At 38.7% G+C, this 18,270-nt stretch overlaps 1 protein-coding gene across 6 annotated transcripts in view; it reads right to left on the bottom strand.

Moving 5' to 3' along the window:
- Positions 1–18,270, bottom strand: part of NRDC (nardilysin convertase) — a 93,889-nt gene that overhangs the window by 3,430 nt on the left and 72,189 nt on the right. For all 6 annotated transcript variants that reach the window (XM_032297027.1, XM_032297029.1, XM_032297030.1 and 3 more), the window contains 10 exons: positions 17,187–17,291; positions 15,191–15,314; positions 14,238–14,324; positions 12,019–12,138; positions 10,716–10,767; positions 9,699–9,849; positions 6,837–6,964; positions 4,711–4,873; positions 1,978–2,009; positions 1,625–1,763 (listed from right to left, as the gene is read on the bottom strand). In XM_032297027.1, coding sequence (XP_032152918.1) covers positions 1,625–1,763; positions 1,978–2,009; positions 4,711–4,873; positions 6,837–6,964; positions 9,699–9,849; positions 10,716–10,767; positions 12,019–12,138; positions 14,238–14,324; positions 15,191–15,314; positions 17,187–17,291 — 1,101 coding nt within the window. The remainder of the gene's footprint in view (positions 1–1,624; positions 1,764–1,977; positions 2,010–4,710; positions 4,874–6,836; positions 6,965–9,698; positions 9,850–10,715; positions 10,768–12,018; positions 12,139–14,237; positions 14,325–15,190; positions 15,315–17,186; positions 17,292–18,270) is intronic.

Here is an 18,270-nt window from a genome sequence, read left to right as displayed (position 1 = left end):
AGAGACTCCGTGCCACACACAAGGAACAAAACCAGCTGATAAGAAAACTTCTTAAAAGGAAGAAGTCACGCTTTGGAATCACATGCTAGCTGCCGAGATTGGCAAAATAATGCATTCAGAATGAAAGGGCAGGAGGCCAGTAAACAAGGATGTTGCTAGTGCATCCCAGAGTCAGGATCTTATAGGGTCCTCTGACATAGTCATTTGTTTCCCACTTACCAGTGGAAGAGGCTAATGCCTATGTGCCTTTGCAAGCCCTGATTAGTCAGCATTGAGATTTTCTGTTTCCCTCTAAAAGGCCCACAACAAAACCAATGCTCTATGTGAGAATGAATTTGGTTTCCTAAAGGAAACAATTTGTACTAGAAGCTAGTGCTAAGAGGTGACTGATGGAAAGCATTTCTGTGAACAGTCTTACAGTATGAAATCCTGCTGAAAATGAGAGGTTCTCCTGTCCCGCGGTTGTAAGCAGTCAGAGGCACTGAAAATGTAGACTAGGTTAAGAAAGCCTAGGCCATACCATTTGTGGAGTTTGGGATCTGGTAGTCATAACCTAGAAAAGACTGCAGGTTGGAATGCTACAGCCACAGAGGCACCAGAGAGAAGCAGGGCAAAAATAAAAATTTATCAACCTAGCTCCAGAACTGCTGTTCTTCCTGAATCAAAGTAACTATAAAGATGACTAGGACAAGACACAACTTCACTAACAATCAAAAGATAACTGTGACCTCGGGCAAGTGAATTGGCTCCTGACAACCACACCAGGATAATGTCAGAGTAAGACTGAGGCCCGGGGCCAGAAATAGAAGACACAGATGATGATAATCAGAACATCCCACCCAAAGCCCAGTCAGGGATCTTCACGAGACCTGATAAAAAGTGAATTCCTGATGCAGGGAACCCAAGATGACAGCAGTAGCTATAGGAGTCCCAGAATTTGGGAAGTCAGCAATCAGACTAGACATGCACAGGTTTAAGGAAGATCTCCATAGTTCTAGAAGCGAGTGGGACCAACCACAGGTTAAAGCAGGCTATGGGCTAGCTAACTGTGATTATTGCTAAGTGCTTCCTTACTTTAAACACCACCCTCCCCAACAGAATGACATGGAAAGAACACAGAATCTGAAGATAAAAGGAATAAATTTAAGACCCAGCTGGTAAGATCTCAAGAAGTAAGAGGCTCTGGACCATGGAGTTGTCACCCTAAAACAGAGGTGATAAATCCTTCCTCTCAGGTGCTTTAAAACATTTATGACTCTGGTAGTCATTCTGTTTGCTGTGTCTTAATTGTTTGGCTATGTTTACTTCTGTATCTTTTTCAAAACTGTCCCTTAACAAATGTCCTTCTGCTACTTGGGAGTTCTATCAGAGGCACATGTAGGGATTTCCATCCACACCTCAGTTTCTGGCCCTCTAGATTAGTACTTAGGTGATTAATAAAGCAATACCTCACTGTGATTGAAAAAGGATCAATTTTACCAACAGGAGCAATTTTTAAATGTAGTTGCTTCAAGAAGACAAATGGCCCCAAGCATGAAACGACAGATGTAACTATAAAAGGGCCTTGAAGTTCACTGGGTCAGGTACTGAATCTTCCACCAGTCTTTTAATACCCCCAACTGACCTGGTAGTACACAGTGACTTCAGAGTTGGCATCACCCTTGTTCAGAGCTTTCACTTTGCATAGATGGTGGCCCCTGGGCAGCTCTACCACCTGGAACTGCACAGGCATCTCCTGCTCCAGAGGCATGAAGTTTAGTTTGCTGCAAGAGAATTAGTATGGGTCACTGAGGCACCTAAAAACTGTAAATAGCTAGGCCTTCTACAGCACCTTTCCAATTGTTTTGTATACAAGCCTCAAAAAAAATCTACCACAAGCAGTATTTCAATTGTGTGCTTAGTAACAACTGAGTTGTGGCTCCATGCCCTCTCACTGGTAAGAACACATAACCCCAAAGAGAAAATTCAAATACTTACTCAACAACATATTTCAGGAAATCCATAGATTCCTATGAGGCAAAAGAGAATAACTACATTAGGCTCTCTGAACATTCATTTCACCCAGAATCAGCTAAAATCAATGTTCCAATTGCTTGGGGAGCCCTGCATAGCTTTAGAAAAGCAGATAGAGTTGGTGACCTAAATGTTGGACAAGTTATTCATTGACTGATTCAAGACTGATTATGTTTATGGAACACTCAGTGATTCTTAACTGTTCTGGCTCCCTTGCCAATCTGTTTACCCATATACAATTTCCCAAATGAATCATCAAAATTAATTGTACACTGTTAGTTTACCCAACTTGGCTGTGGCCTTTATGACAACTATGGACTATGTTTCAGAATCCTGAGCCCATTGACATAGAACCTGGATTAAAGCAAAGAAAATAACATTTAATACTGAGTGAATACATTCTCTTCCCCTTTTAAGAATTACGTGTTCTGATCTATAAAATAAGGAATAAGTGGAGGGATAAGCTCTTCTCTGAAGTGATTTCTACTGGGGAAAATTCATGGTAATAAGTACTCTGTGCCAAAAGCCCTTGCCTGGTACTCCCACGGGGCTCAGGAAAACAGGCAACTATTCCTTCTCTTCCCTTTGTGGATTGAGACTTAAAATTTTTTTGGAGACCAAGACGGAAACTAAGGCTGGTTTTGGGGTTGGAGAATGAAAATAGAAGGGGAGCAGCCACAATTTCAAGAGTGACCATTTATGTATTCCAATCAAAGGGCCAGCCCTGAGAAACCGGGAAACCATGGAGGAGGATGGTTAACAGCCAAACAGTTTAAGGAGAGAATCTTTAACAAGCATCTGACTGAGGAAAAGGCCTTAGGTACAAGGCTCCACAGACATGTCCAACTCAATATGTACCAGAACAAACTCCTCATATGCTCCCAATCTTAATACTATTCCTGCTCCACCAACCCACTGCTTCAAGCAAGACCTTTGGGCATCATTCTAGATTCCCTTCTCTCCCACCCCCACTGAGTGAGTTCTGGTCATCTTCTATTTCTTAAGCACTTTTTTTTTCCCTTTCTTTCTTTCTTTCTTTTTTCGAAACACAGGTCTTGCTTCATCGCCCAGCCTGAGGCTGGAGTGCAATGGCATGATCTCAGTTCACTGTGGCCTCCACCTCCTGGGCTTAAGCAATCCTTTCACCTCAGCCTCCCGATTAGCTGAGACTACAGGTGCGCACTGCCACACCCAGCTAATTTTTTTCTTTTTTGTGGAAGTGGGGTCTCAAACTACTGAGCTCAAGTGATTTTGCCACCTCAGCCTCCCAAAGTACTGGGATCATAGGCATGAGCCACCCTGTCCGGCCTTAAGCAATTCTTTTTTATTTATTTGGCCTAACATTAGGCTTCAACATTTTTCACTCCAATCCAACTTTTTTTTTTTTGAGACGGACTCTCACTCTGTCACCCTGGAGTGCAGTGGCATGATCTCGGCTCACTGTAACCTCTGCCTCCAGGGTTCAAGCGATCCTCCTGCCTCAGCCTCCTGAGTAGCTGGGACTATAAGCGCACACCACCACACCCGGCTAATTTTTGTATTTTTAGTAGAGACGGGTTTCACCATGTTGACCAGGATGGTCTTAATCTTCCGACCCTGTGATTCACCTGCCTCAGCCTCCCAAAGTGCTGGTTACAGGCGTGGGCCACTGTGCCCAGCCAATCTCAACCATTTTTAAAAGTGTACAGTTCAATAATGTTAATATATTCACACTGTTGTGCACTAGATTAGATTTTCAGAACTTTTTCATCTTGCAAACCCAAAATTCCCTCTTCTCCCCAACTATTGGAAATCATCATATTTTCTGCTTCTATGAGTTTGACTACTTTGGATAACTCATATGAGTGAAATCTTATCTATACAAGTTTTTATAACAGCTTCATAACTTGTCTCTCTGGATATTTCTTAACCACAAATCTTCTTAAATCCTTTAACAGTTCTCCATTTCTACAGGATAAAGCCTCAGCACCTTAGCTTCACAAACAGGCTTAACATACTTGTTCTGGCTATGTATGTATGTATGTATGTATGGACACACATCCCTCACATTTCCTTCCTCCTGTTTTAGTCTCTATACTAAATTGTTTTTGGTTTCCACATACAATCTTCAACAAATGTAACTAATAGTATAGATATGCCAGACCCATTTCACTCAAAGTCCTGGTCTATTACCAGCAATCTATTTTTTTCTTTCTCTCTCTCTTTATTTCTTTTCTTTTGAGACAGGACCTTACTCTCTTGCCCAGGCTGGAATACAGTGGTGCGGTCATAGCATCCTAAGCCCCAAACTCCTGGGCCCAAATGATCCTTCTACCTAACCCTCCCAAGTAGTGGAGACTACAGGCATGTGCCACCATGTCTGGCTAATTTTTTTTTTTTTTTTTTTTTTTTTTTTTTTGTAGCGATGAGGTCTTACTATGTTGCCTGGACTGGTCTTGAAATCCTGGCCTTAAGTGATGCTCCTGCCTTGGCCTCCCAAAATGCTGAGATTATAGGTGTGGGCCATCATGCAGCCCAGCAGTGTTCATTATAAGAAAACTGCCCAGCATCAGAGGGGTCAAGTTCCCTCCTAAACAGAATATGATAATGCTGGCCTGCCAAAACTACAGTTTCCCCTTTAGGGAAGAACTAATGCAATTCCAAAGTTCACAACTGCATTCAGACCTGGCCTATGCTAACAGAGCATCTCACACTCACTGTGCTTGTGACATTCCCTTGTACCAGGCCCTCAACAAAGAGCTGGGATTTGAATTCTTTGACGAAGCTCAGCAGACACTCAAGGGTAAGACCATCCATCAAAGCCTGGTACTTGTCAATCATAGACCAACGGGCATATTCCAAGATTAAAAGTCGCACATCTCTGTACAGAGGGCAGAAAAAAAATATGCAAAGTTATGTTATTAGAAATGAATCTTGAGAATAAAGAAATATTTGGTCACGTTTCTATAAAGAATGATTTTCTAAAGAGAGACCATTTTTATCTCAATATAAGATGGGAAAACAGTATTATAATCACCAATAAAGTACTTAAAATCACATATGCAAACTTTTAAACAAATTTACTTAACAGTACAAAAATGCACTTACCTGTCTCAGTTGCAGAGTAAAATATTTCACATAAAAGTAAAGCTGCCAGATGAGTCAAGATTACTTAGTTGTACATTGACTTAAAATTATTACTATTTTGGTTTGAAATCTAGTATTTTATTAATTTCTAGAGGCCATCATTTGGGTATCTATTACTGTAGTGACAATATAATAGAGGTAACAGCTCTGGTCCAGAATCAGATTAACTTCATCCCCCATCTCCACAACCCAATCCAAATTGGCTGTTTGAATTTGACAAGTCTACTAACATCTATGACTCAATTTCTTCATTTGTAAAATAGGGGAAGTAATTTATAAGAGGTAACCATTTTGGTTAGAATTAAATTAATGAATGTATATAAAATTCTTAGATCTAGCACAAAAATCTTCAACAAACAGGTTTATTATTATTATAGCTTTTATAAATTTCAGGAGTTGAATTTTAATAAAATAGAAGGTAGTATTAATAATGTATTTTTATAAATAAAGTAGTATTCTTGAGTTATTGGCAGGGGTATTATCATATCAATCGTTACAGATAACTCTCCTTTCTAACATACATATATGTGGTTAATAGTTTTTGTAACTTTCTGTGATCAGAATATCAGTTATTACATGCCTGACTCCTAACCCCTTCTAATTCTGGAAACAGATGGGTTCATTATAGCTGTGTCAAAAGCAGAACCTCCACATAAGGTTGTGCTGTTCAGTATAGATCCCCAGAGCAAAAAGGTCAAGTAGGGGCTAGCCAGCCTTGTGCACAAAGGACTATGTCTGTTCAGAAGACTTTTCTCTCCCTCCCACAAAGGCTCCACCTGCTAATGAAGGGTACCCCAAAGGGATACTTTTTTCTGATTCACACAAACCTGTTCTACAGGCTACAATTAGCCCTGGACTAAAGTAGTAAGAACAGGCTATGGTGGAAGGCCCAAGGGGGTTGCCTATAGGCAGAGGGTTTAAGTATTAGCATACAGAGTGTTCGGCTACCTGTCTGGTCTCTTCTGGAACCTTGGCTGAATTTGGAATAGTTAAGATTGCTAGATAAGTGACATGGTTAGAAATTTAACTCAGCTACTAATCACTACCATACCAAAATCACCAATAAATAATTCAGGGCTACAATAAAGCCAATACTTCTTTTTGGTTTTTTCGTTTGTTTGCTTTTTATGAGACAGGGTCTGTCTCTGTCATGCCAGCTTGAGTACAGTGGCATGATCATGGCTCACTGCAGCCTCAACCTCCTGGACTCAAGCAATCCTCCCACCTCAGTCTCCCAAGTAGCTGGGACTGCAGGCATGTGCCACCACACCCAGCTAATATTTTAATTTTTTGTAGAGATAAAGTCTTGCTATTGCCCAGGCTGGTCTTGAACTTCTGGGCTCGTGATCTTCCCACCTCAGCCTCCCAAAGTGCTGGGATTACAGGCATGAGCTACCATGCCCGGCCCAAAACAAGCACATCTTTAACTGTTATTTAGTTATGATGATTGGGGAAAACACCCTTCTTTACTTTTAGTCTCTAAGTACAGTAGGCTGCTTTCAGTCCCATTCACAGCTAACTACATAAGCTGGGTTTAGAAATACTATAACCCCCTGGACTCGTTTCCTAAACCACAGCACAATTCAAACATGGCTAAAAATTAACACTGGACTATAGTGTTATCCCTCACACCTACCCACTAGGAAGACTAATACTTTCAGGCCCTCAAAATATAAGCTCATCTCATTTATACTCACTTGGCCAAAGTCTCTGGCTTGATGAGGATGTTAAAGTAAGTCTTCTTCAACTGCTCAGTTATCATTGTAAAGACAGCTGGTGTGGAACTGAACTCTGCTAAGTAGTTAATAATAAGCTGAAACAGTAACTAAAAGAAAAAGAATGATGCATTTTAAGAAGCATGGAAATCCACTATGTATTAGGGAGGAAAATGCTTTTCTTTGGTTTTTACCAGGGGTTCAGCATGGTACTAGGAATGTGGGGGGACATAAGAAAATTACTAATAACTCAATTTTTTTTGTTTGTTTGGATGTTATTTGGAGACAGGATATCATTCCAGTCATCCAGGCTGGAATGCAGTGGTATGGCCAATCATAGCTCACTGCAACCTCAAATGCCTGGGCTCTACCGATACTCCCACCTCAGCCTCCTGAGTAGCTGGGACTAGAGGCACGTACTACCATGCCCAGCTAATTTTTTTGCTTTTGTACAAATGAGGTCTTGCTATGTTGCCAGGCTGGTCTCAAACTCCTAGCCTCAAGTGATCCTCCCTCCTCAGCCTCCCAGCCTCAAAGAATCTTAAGGGTCCAAAATCCTAAATAATTGTCAAATTTGGAACAATTCTTCCTTTTTTTAATCATTTCATGGGTGTTCTCAATAAGATTTGTAGTTTGTCTTTAGATAGGTCCTATACTTTTCCTGTTTATTAGCCATTTTATTGGGGTTTTTTTTCTCAATATTGTAAATAAATTTAAAACTGTTCCCATCCATTTGTTTACTTTTTTAAGAGACAGAATCTCACCATATCACTCAGGCTAGTGGCACAATCATAGCTCACTATATACTCAAACTCAAGTATTTCTCCTGCCTCAACCTCTGGAGTAGCTGGGACCACAGACACATCTGCCTGGCTTCCATTTCTAAGTGGTTATTGCTACTATGCAGGAAAAAAAGCTATTGATTCTGATATACAGCCGTATCACACCTAATTTTTTATTTAATTTTAGTGGTATGTGAGGTTTTTCTAAGAATATAATCATATCATCTGCAGGGAAAAATATTTTTCCAAAAAAGTTTTCCTTTTTTCATCTTACTATAATAGCCAGAACCTCTAAAACAATGATAATAATAATAGAGATGACTGTGGATTATTCTTTGATGTCAGTGTTCATCATTTTATCAGTTAATGTAATGCCTGCTGATAGTTCTTTACTTGAGGTTTTTATACTTAAGTAATTTCCTTCCATTCCTATTTATTGGGAATACCAACTCAAATATATCAAATGCTTTACCAGCAGTTATCACTATATTCATATAGCAGTTCTCCTCTGACTTGTGTTATGGTGACTTATGATCATCATTGTCCTAATACTACATAACCCTAGCATTCCTGGTACTTGAATTACTTTTTGTTATACTGGATTTAATTTTCAAATTTTAAGAAAGTTTACATCTATATTCTATACGTAAAACTGATGTCTAGTTTTCTGTACATACATATATATAGATATGTGCTCTATATTAGATTTTAATAGATTTTAATTAGAGCCTTAGCTAAGCAAGCCTCACAAATTCAAGAACATCAAATACTTTTCTATGGTTTGTATTTTTAATAAGCTTTCCAAGTAATTCTAAAACATATCTTTTAATTGACAGCCACTGAATTAGGCTTTTATCTGCTTGAAACTTAAGCTACATTATATTTAGGTCTTAGAAGGTTGACAAAGTAAAATATTACATGGTGTCTCCTTCTGACACCAATTTTTGTTCCCTGGGGAGATGGAGAAGGGAAAAGGCGTAAAAAGGTGAGAGCTATACTCTTCGCTTGGGTTTTTTGCCAACATGGAGGCTATTACCACCTAACACAGGGCTTTCTGGCAGGTGCTTTCCTCTAAAATCTTTCTTATATAAACCTAATTACCTAAATATTAACATAATATATATTATACCCAAGAAACCTAGATATAAAATTTATTGAGTATATTCTATTACTTTACCTGGTATTCAATAATTAACTCTCTTTGCTAACAACTCATTATTTTTTTCTCTTCTCTCAAAGTTTCTGATGAAGCAATACTGGAACATATTCCTCACTAAGAGATTAATAATTGACATGATACAGACCCTGTTTCAAAAAGGTTCATAAACTTAGAAGGGAAACAAGACACACATACTTGAAACAATGAGAGGGAGCATAGATGAGGAAGTAAGGGCACAAGCATTTGAGTTCTGCTCTATTTCAAGCAATGTACCAGTCAAATTTGTCATTCCATGGCTGACATGGTGGCTCACGCCTGTAATCCCAACACTTTCAGAGGCCGAGGCAGGCAGATCACTTGAGGTCAAGAGTTCAAGACCAGCCTGGCCAACATGGCAAAACCCCATCTCTACTAAAAATATAAAAATTAGCTGGGCCTGGTGGCATGTGCCTGTAGCCCCAGCTACTCAGGAGGCTGAGGCACAAGAACCAATAGAACCCAGGAGACAGAGGTTGCAGTGAGCCACGATCGTACTACTGCACTCCAGTCTGGGATGATGGAGTGAAAGTATGTCTCAAAACAAAAATTGTTATTCCTGTATGGTAAAAAATTTAACTAGAACCAATCCTAAATGCCAGTGTTGCTGTGGAGAAACCGATAGCAAAGGGAAGTGTAATCAATCCTAAAGCACAGGCTATAATCCCATGTACTGCCAGTAATTAATGAAACATATGTTGCTCTTATAGTTAGTTAACGTTGGAATAGCTGTCATCAGCCAAGAATACTCATGATAATCCATATTAATAAACATTTTTTTCTCTGTACAGCGTCCCATGTACAAACCTCCATATAAATATGGTATTTTAATGCTCTCTACAAGGAAAACAGAGAACTTGTACTTACAGGTAGTTTGTGGTTAAATCCTTTTACTCGAATAACTAAACCATATTCTCCAGCTACCAGTTTATACTCCAGCTGTGCCACATCTGCTTCATAAGCTGGTTCCGCAAGGTTATGCGTAAGGATATTGACAAAGATATCAAACAGGACCACGCTAAGAAGTACAAAATGCAAATGGCATCTTTAATTAGTAAGAAAAACACATGAAATAGATTTGCTTCAATTTAGGGTAAGCAGCTTCATTTTTAGAAATTGTAAATTCTCTACTCCAGAATGTAAAACTGTATATTAATTTAGTTCAAAGGTAAAAAAGCTTACTCAGAATTCAGTTTCAGAGGTGTATTACATAATTCCTACATTTAGCAGTGTTTCCCAATCTTTATCATGTCATATATACATAGAAAATGGTAATATTTATACTTCACACTGAGGTAAATAGAATGGGCAACAGCAGCACTGGCCTGAAGGCTCTATCTACCTCCAAGCCTTGGCATTCAGACTAATTAAAAATATGAGGTATGGGAATGCATTTTTTAGAGTGAATATTAACAAATTCTAGTGCTGCTTGTCATTTTAAGTTGGATTTTACAGTTAAGTGGGAGAAGAAAGAAGAACTGCACCAACATTTCCCAAGTATCTCCTATGTTCAGATACATTTTAGGCTCTCTGACTTTCCACAATGAAAGTTATCTATATAAATACTAAATGGTTTGCTAAGAACAGAAACAATCACATTCCTTTGTCTTCTGTAAATACAGAATCAACAGATCCATCAGTCTTATTATAGACTGGACACTCACCCAAAGTGATCTTTACTTTAAGGACTTTTCCCCGTCCAGTAATTGGGAATAAACTGCTCTAGTCTACACTATCAGCATGTTTCACCTATATGGCTGCTAGCAGTGGAGCAGCAACATAGCTCAAATACAGATAGAGAAAATGAAAGAATGATTTAGAATGAAACAAAATAGTTTTTCAATAACTAAAAAATATATTTTTCAAAAAAAAACAATTGCTTACTTTGCTGCAGATTTCTGTATCAACGGTGAAATTAGATGGAAACGTATATATGCTGAAAGAAAAAAGACCATTGATAAAAAAGGTTAGGGGCCTCAAATATTTTATACATCTGTTATTTCCCCCTAATATATATATATTTAATTCTGAAATAAACTACTAATCCTTAAATCCTCATTACATCTTTATTCTTAAGGGTCTTTAAAAAGTAGTATTTACCATTCCAAATAAGGAGTTCCATAAGGTACTCTTTAATCTATGGGAAGACCAGACATATGGGCAGATACACAGAAAGGCCTATAAATACTCATATTTATTAATAGCTTCAGTCAGGAAAAATTTTTAGAGCACAGATGTTAAGAACATTAAGGCAACAACCCCAACATTCACACAAATTTCCTTGGAAAGGAAAGGCTTTCCCAGGAAACTGAATAAACGTTAAGGAGATTTTTAGAAACTCATAAGTTATTAAAAAAAAAAGAAAAATACCTTCCCAAAAAACTCAAGAATCCCACAGACCTACAATATAGTTGTGTTTTAAGGTTGGGGATATGGCTTAAATTACATACAAGATTGTGCACCCAGCCTATGATTCCATGTTGCTTCAATAAGTTCCTTATGCCATGTTCAAGAATAGAACAGTAAAAAGCAACACAGTTAGGGCCACAACATTAAAGATAAGGACTTCAGAGTCTACTTAACTCTATACTATGCGTCCTTTATGCTGAAAACAAAATGGTAGAAGCAGGCAGGTGGTGGGGATTTCACATTTGTAATGCTGAACTAGGCTATTATGTCTATGAATAATCCCTTTGTATATTTTAATCTCTTTTTAAAAACAATGTTCAAATAACACCACCAATTCTTTAAGAAGGCCAAACACCTGGCTCTGCTTTCATTTAACTGAAAGAAAAAAATCTAAAAACAAAATTTCATTCTAGCCTTAAATTTTCATTTCCTGGACACCAGAGTATCCATAAGGATTTCTGTGACAGCACAGGAGCACAGTATAAATCTGGTAGAATAAGCATAGAAAAGGTCTTCAAGTGGAAGGGGGAAAGGAAAGAGAAGCAGGTGATATACACAGGAGAAACGAGTTGCTACAAAGTGGAGAAACATTTGATTTACTTATTTTATTCCTTTTAGGGAGGATGAGAGGGCTTCAAGATGGCTGATAGAGTCACCCAGCACTAGCCTCCTCCACAAAGGAGGACCAAAACAGCAAGTAGATAGTCACATGTCAAACAAAGCATCTAAAGAGAACACTGGAATTCAGCAGGGAGGTCACAGGAGGGCAACATTTTACCTTTGGGAATTTTGAATTTGTTGTCTTTCTTATACCACAGGCAACCTTGTGGAGTATTCACAATTTTAACTGGGTATTCTGTTTCAGGGCAATCGAAAGCCTTCAATGTAAAGTCCGTGGCTAACAAAAGAAAGGAATAATAATTCACTCAAGTATTTCAGCAGTAGCTCCAGTAATCTGTTAACTGGCTTCAGGGGTCTAAATAACTTTTCTGTGTGGCAAAAATAAGCCAAATTCAGATGCTGGAATACTTTAAATTAGTAGACCAATACTGAAAGGAAAACTATGTTGGCCTTAAAGTAAATAAACTCTGAAGATCTGGAATTTCCCAAGAATTGACTCTGAGTACTATACATTCTGCTTCATTCCCTTTCTTGAACGAGGAACCTTTCGTCAGGATAGTTTCATAAACCAATTTATGAAACGATCCATTAATTCATGAGACTGCCTTTTATTAACCTTATGTATTGTACATTTGAAAGGTTACAAAATAGTTCTGCTCAAACAAAATCAAACTTGTCCTTTTGGTTAATTAAAACAATAGTTTCATCAACACATAGGTGAAAAATAGCTAATTTTTAAAATTTGAGTACTTGCTATATTTATTTAAAAGAGTTGGATTTGGTACAAATGGTGGCTCATGCCAGTAATCCCAACACTTCCCAAGGCTGAGGTAGGAGGGCTGCTTGAAGCCAGGCCACTTGAAGCCAGGAGTTTGAGACCAGCCTGGGCAACATAGAAAGACCACATCTCTAGAATAAAATTAACAATTAGCTGGACATTTTGGTGCACACCTGTAATCCCAGCTACTCAGGAGGCTGACACAGGAGGATTGCTTGAGCTCAGCAGCTCAAGGCTGCAGTGAGCCATGATCATGCCACTGCACTCCAACCTGGGCAACAGAGTGAAACCCTACCTCAAAAAACTAAACTAAAATAAAATAAAATAATAAGCTAACTGGGTTGTTTAGATTATTTACAGTTCAACATGTGAAACTGAAATGTCTAAAACATTTAACACTTTTTTTAAAGGCTTTTTTCCCCCTAATTGAAGGGAGAATCACATAACATAAATTTATCTGAAGTGAACAATTCAGAAGCATTAATACATTCACAATGTTGTGAAACTACCACTTCTATCAGGTTCCAAATCATTTTCATCACCCGAAAAGGAAACCCCTTGCTCCTTAAGGGGTTGCTCCTCATTACCCACTAACCTCAGCCCCTAGCAATCATCAATCTATATTCTATCTATGTTATCTATTCTGGACATTTCGTATATATGGACTTATCTGTAACCTTTTGTGCCTAGCTTCTTTCACTTAGCATGGTTCTTCCCCATTATAGCATGTATCAGTACTACATTTTTTTATAAGTAACATTCTAAAGTATGTATACACCACAGTTTGTTTATCCATTCATCCACTGATGGACATTTGGCCTGTTTTCATCTTTTGGGTATTGTCAACAGTGCTGTGTGAATATGAAGGTCCATATATTTGTTTGAGTACCTGTTTTCAATCCTTTTGGGTATAATCATAGAAGTGTAATAAATGGCTGGGAAATATAGTGTTCTGAGTAAACTATACTTATAAGCAACTCTAAAACCTTGGACCTAAGATTGGTAGTTTTCAATTATCTTTTTCTACAACTCATACTTAGAAATATGTTTTCCATTGCAAGCTAGTAGACAGGCAGAGAGACCTATTTGAAACAAAAGTTATTAAAATAATATTCTTTCTATATGCAATGAAACATTTTGTTATTTTCTATTCTGATTGATTTTTTAATGCTTTCATGGCTCATTACACTGACCTTACAATCTGTTACGCTGACTTCCCAACCTTCTAATGGGCTGCCACCTGCAGTTTGAAAAGCAACAGAACAACCTGGCAAGATAATGTCAATCCCTAAGGAGACTGGTGTGAAAGGATCAGCCAGCTATGCTACACAAGATATAGCATCAACTTCAGAGTCCCAAGATCTGTGTTTAAGTCCTGGTTTCTCATTCACCAACTGAATAGTCTTGCACCAGTCACTTTGCTTTTTTGACCCTCAGTTTTCTCATTTGGAAAAGTAAGAAAATGGTCATCTCCACCTCAGAATGTTACTGGGAATCTCAAATGTAAATTCCTATGATACTTTGTAAAATATAATGTGCTATACAGGTGCCTATTAGCACATGGATGGATTATGTATAAAAACTGCGGTTTTACTGACCTATGTACTTGTTTTCAGCTGGAAGATGAAGATCTGGATTTAATTCAAAATTACTATTCCACAGTTCAGCCCAAGAATTTTCAATATCTGTAAAGAAGAAATATAAACTGACCCAATAAGCAATGCAATGTTCAACATTCTCTTAATTATAAACTAGTTATCAACTGGCCTTCACAAATCAATTCTACTTTCTCAGGAAAAACTGTGACTAACACATATCCAGGCGTTCTAGAATCATACTACTCAAAGTGTGGTTCCAGCAGCACTGCCATCACCTGGGATATTGTCAGAAATGCAGAATCTGGTCAGGCGCAGTGGCTCACACCTGTAATCCCAACACTTTGGGAGGCTAAGGTGGGTGGATCACCTGAGATCGGGAGTTCGAGACCAGCCTGAATAACATGGTGAATCCCCAGACGGATTTCTACTAAAAATACAAAATTAGCCAGGCGTGGTGGCATATTGTAATCCCAGCTACTCAGGAGGCATAGGCAGGAGAATTGCTTGAACTCAGGAGGCAGAAATTGCAGTGAGCCAAAATTGTGCCACTGTACTCCATCCTAGGCAACAAGAGCAAAACTCTGCCTCAAAAAAAAGAAAGAAAAAGAAATGCAGAATCTCAGGTCCTACTCATACCCTCTGATCAGAATCTGTATTTTAGTAAGATTTCCAGGTGACAAAAATGCAGCGGCATTTGAGAAGCATTTTTCTAAAACTAAGTCAAAACCTGCCCCCAAAATACCAAGACAACAGGACTTTTTCACTACCTAGTAAATATAAACATAGCAAAAAATAATTTCCTGTGCAGTAGTATAAGTAATTTTCATTTCAAAGTGAATTTTTAAAAAAAATTATACTTTTTCCCCCTCTAGAACCATTAAATTATTAAACAATAAACATTTCCGGGTAAGTCAGATATACCTAAATGTAAGACAATTCATAAAATATTTTACCTTCTATACTATACTGAGTTCCAAACCATTTCTCCTTGAGGTCACATTTTCCCTCATTAGCACCAGACAGTAGAACAAGATTTGCTTTTTGAGGAACTAGCTGATTCAAGGCTTCAGCAATGACCTAATAAATTGGGAAGAAGGGAGAGAGATACACACAATTTTAACCTAATACATCTCTGTTTAAAAAGGCAAAAATTACATTGTTAGGCACCTCCAAGATCTATGCTCACGAAAGTACCTACAGTTCATGAACACCCTAATTTACAAAGTCTTGTCAGTGTTTCAAAAACTTTTTTCCTACTTTATTGAGATATAATTGACAAATATCAAGTATGTTCTTGATAATGCTTTAAACAGTGTTTATCTCCAATCCTACATATTAACAGCATTAGCAGTAAAATTAGCTATCCTTGACTGCCAAGCTTCTGTGAGCCAGGAAGTATTTAACATACATTATTTCATTTATTCCTAAAAACAATCCTAAGGTATACTCACAGGAAATAACATTCAGCTTCTGAGGTCGATGCTTAAGTAATTTGCTCAGGTTAAATTATGTAATTTGTACAGAATAACACAGCTAGAAGTGGCAAAAGTGGAGTTCTAACTAAATTTGTACATGCTACCAAACACTATGTTCTTAACAGCTATGTTTCATACCACTTCATATCCAGGAATCAGTAAAACACTGCCAAGGTAAGGCCTTTTTCAATAATCCTCCAGCTACGATAAGGACTAAACAGAACTTTGTGGCTTGGTTTGGAACCCTAACTACTACTAAAACACTATTTATTTGAGTAAAAATCAACAAATGGTGGTTCAAAAAAAAAAACACAACCAGCCACTGGGCACAGCCATCCTAGTGACAATGGCAAGAATGTGTAGTTGTTTCTTTCTCCTTTACCTTTCCCTGTCCTCTTTAATAGTTTAGGAGTGTCCTATGCTAAAATTTCTCAATCTTAGCGATATTAACATCTTGGGTCAGACAACTATTGTAGAATGCTGTCTTCTACATTACAGGATATTTAGCAGCATCCCTGGCTTCTACCCACTGGATCCCAGGAGCACTCCACCCCCCCACCCTGAGTTGTGACAACCAAAATGTCTCCAGACATTGACAAATATCGTCTGGAAGGCAAAAGTCACCTCTGGTTGACCCCTGCTATTCCTGTGTGAAACAAAATGACTTATTCTCCACTAGTGAAGAAATGACCCTGACCGCCGGGCGCGGTGGCTCACGCCTGTAATCCCAGCACTTTGGGAGGCCAAGGCGGGTAGATCACGAGGTCAAGAGATCAAGACCATCCTGGTCAACACGGTGAAACCACGTCTCTACTAAAACTACAAAAAAATTAGCTGGGCATGGTGGCGCGTGCCTGTAATCCCAGCTATTCAGGAGGCTGAGGCAGGAGAATTGCCTGAACCCAGGAGGCAGAGGTTGCGCTGAGCCGAGATCGCGCCATTGCACTCCAGCCTGGGTAACAAGAGCGAAACTCCGTCTCCAAAAAAAAAAAAAAAAAGACCCTGACCAACAATTTATTGGCATGTAACATTATCCATAGGTCATATGTTTCTAATTAAGGGAACCTTACATTTTTCTTATAAATATGTTCAAAATGAATAAAAATTTAACAGTCCTGACTCTCCAACTGAATTAAAAGGTAGGCTAAACAATGAAGCATTTTTCACAGGGAAACCAGATAGTTCTTAGGAATCACTTCAACTATTTCAGTAGATGTTTCAACATTTGAAAACTATTAAAACAGTACCTAAGAAGTACTGATTTTGATTTTCTCCTCTTATATTAAAACTTAATTATGTAAAAGAACCGTGAGAAATTATCCACAAAACTGTTGATACTTCTGTTTAAACAAACAAAAATCCTGACTAAATATAACTAAGTTTTCTTTGCTCCCATGGTTCTTAAATACATCTTCGTACTTTCTCACCCTCCTCTTTCCTTAAAAGTAAGTTCTAGAAGTATAAACCTCCTTACTTCTGGGTTGTATTCAAAAAGAAGCTGATCTCCAGTGAGAATGTCCTGCAATGGGTACAGCTGCATGTTCTCACACATGTTTTCCACATACTCAACTGGATCTGTCTGTAAAGAGGTAAATTATTTCACACCAGGACTTCTCCATTATTTGATTTACGACAACATGCAAATACTTTCTCCCTTTTTTATTAATAATGAAACCAAAAGCTTCTGAACAGATAAAACCAGATATAATTGCAGCTTGAGAATCTGATGCTCAGGCCAGGCACAGTGGCTCACGCCTGTAATCCCAGCACTTTGGGAGGCCAAGGTGGGCGGATCACCTGAGATCAGCAGTTCGAGACCAGTCTGACCAACATGGAGAAACCTCATCTCTACTAAAAGCACAAAATTAGCCGGGCGTGGTGGTGCATGCCTGTGATCCCAGCTACTCAGGAGGCTGAGGCAGGAAAATCACTTGAACCTGGGAGGTGGAGGTTGCAGTGGGCCGAGATAGTACCATGGGCAAGAAGAGCAAAACTCCCATCTCAAAATAAAATAAAAATAAAAAGAATCTGATGCTCAGTAGGCCAAGAACAGTGGCTCACACCTGTCCTAACATTTGGGAGGCCAAGGTGGTCAGATTACTTGAGACCAGTCTGGGCAACATGGCAAAACCCTGTCTCTACAAAAAATGCAAAAAGAAGCCAGGCATGGCAGTGCATGCCTGTAGTGCCAGCTACTTGAGGAGCTGAGGTGGGAGGATTGCTTGAGCCCAGGAGGCTGAGGCTGCAGTGAGCTGAGATCATGCCACTATACTACAGCATGGGCAACAAAAAGAGACCCTATCTCCAAAAAAAAAAAATTCTAAGAATATAAAGCCATAGCTACTCCCTTAGGGAGCTTAAACTCACATCCCTCATGCCACCATTCTGAGTCCTACAACCCACTAGATTCTAATCATATCACAGCCTCTTCATGAAAGCAATTACCACACTGAACTATGAATGCTTGTTTACCTGTCAAGTGCCCCACATGACTGTGTGAACAATAAAGACAGGTGACCCATCACTACAGCACTATCAACTAAAAACTATTTGTAAGC

The sequence above is a fragment of the Sapajus apella genome, unplaced genomic scaffold, assembly GCF_009761245.1.
Source record: "Sapajus apella isolate SASKATOON/1434 unplaced genomic scaffold, GSC_monkey_1.0 scaffold36, whole genome shotgun sequence".
Taxonomy (NCBI): domain Eukaryota; kingdom Metazoa; phylum Chordata; class Mammalia; order Primates; family Cebidae; genus Sapajus; species Sapajus apella.
Note: the sequence above shows the minus strand (reverse complement) of the source record. Positions and strands in the feature narration are given on the sequence as shown.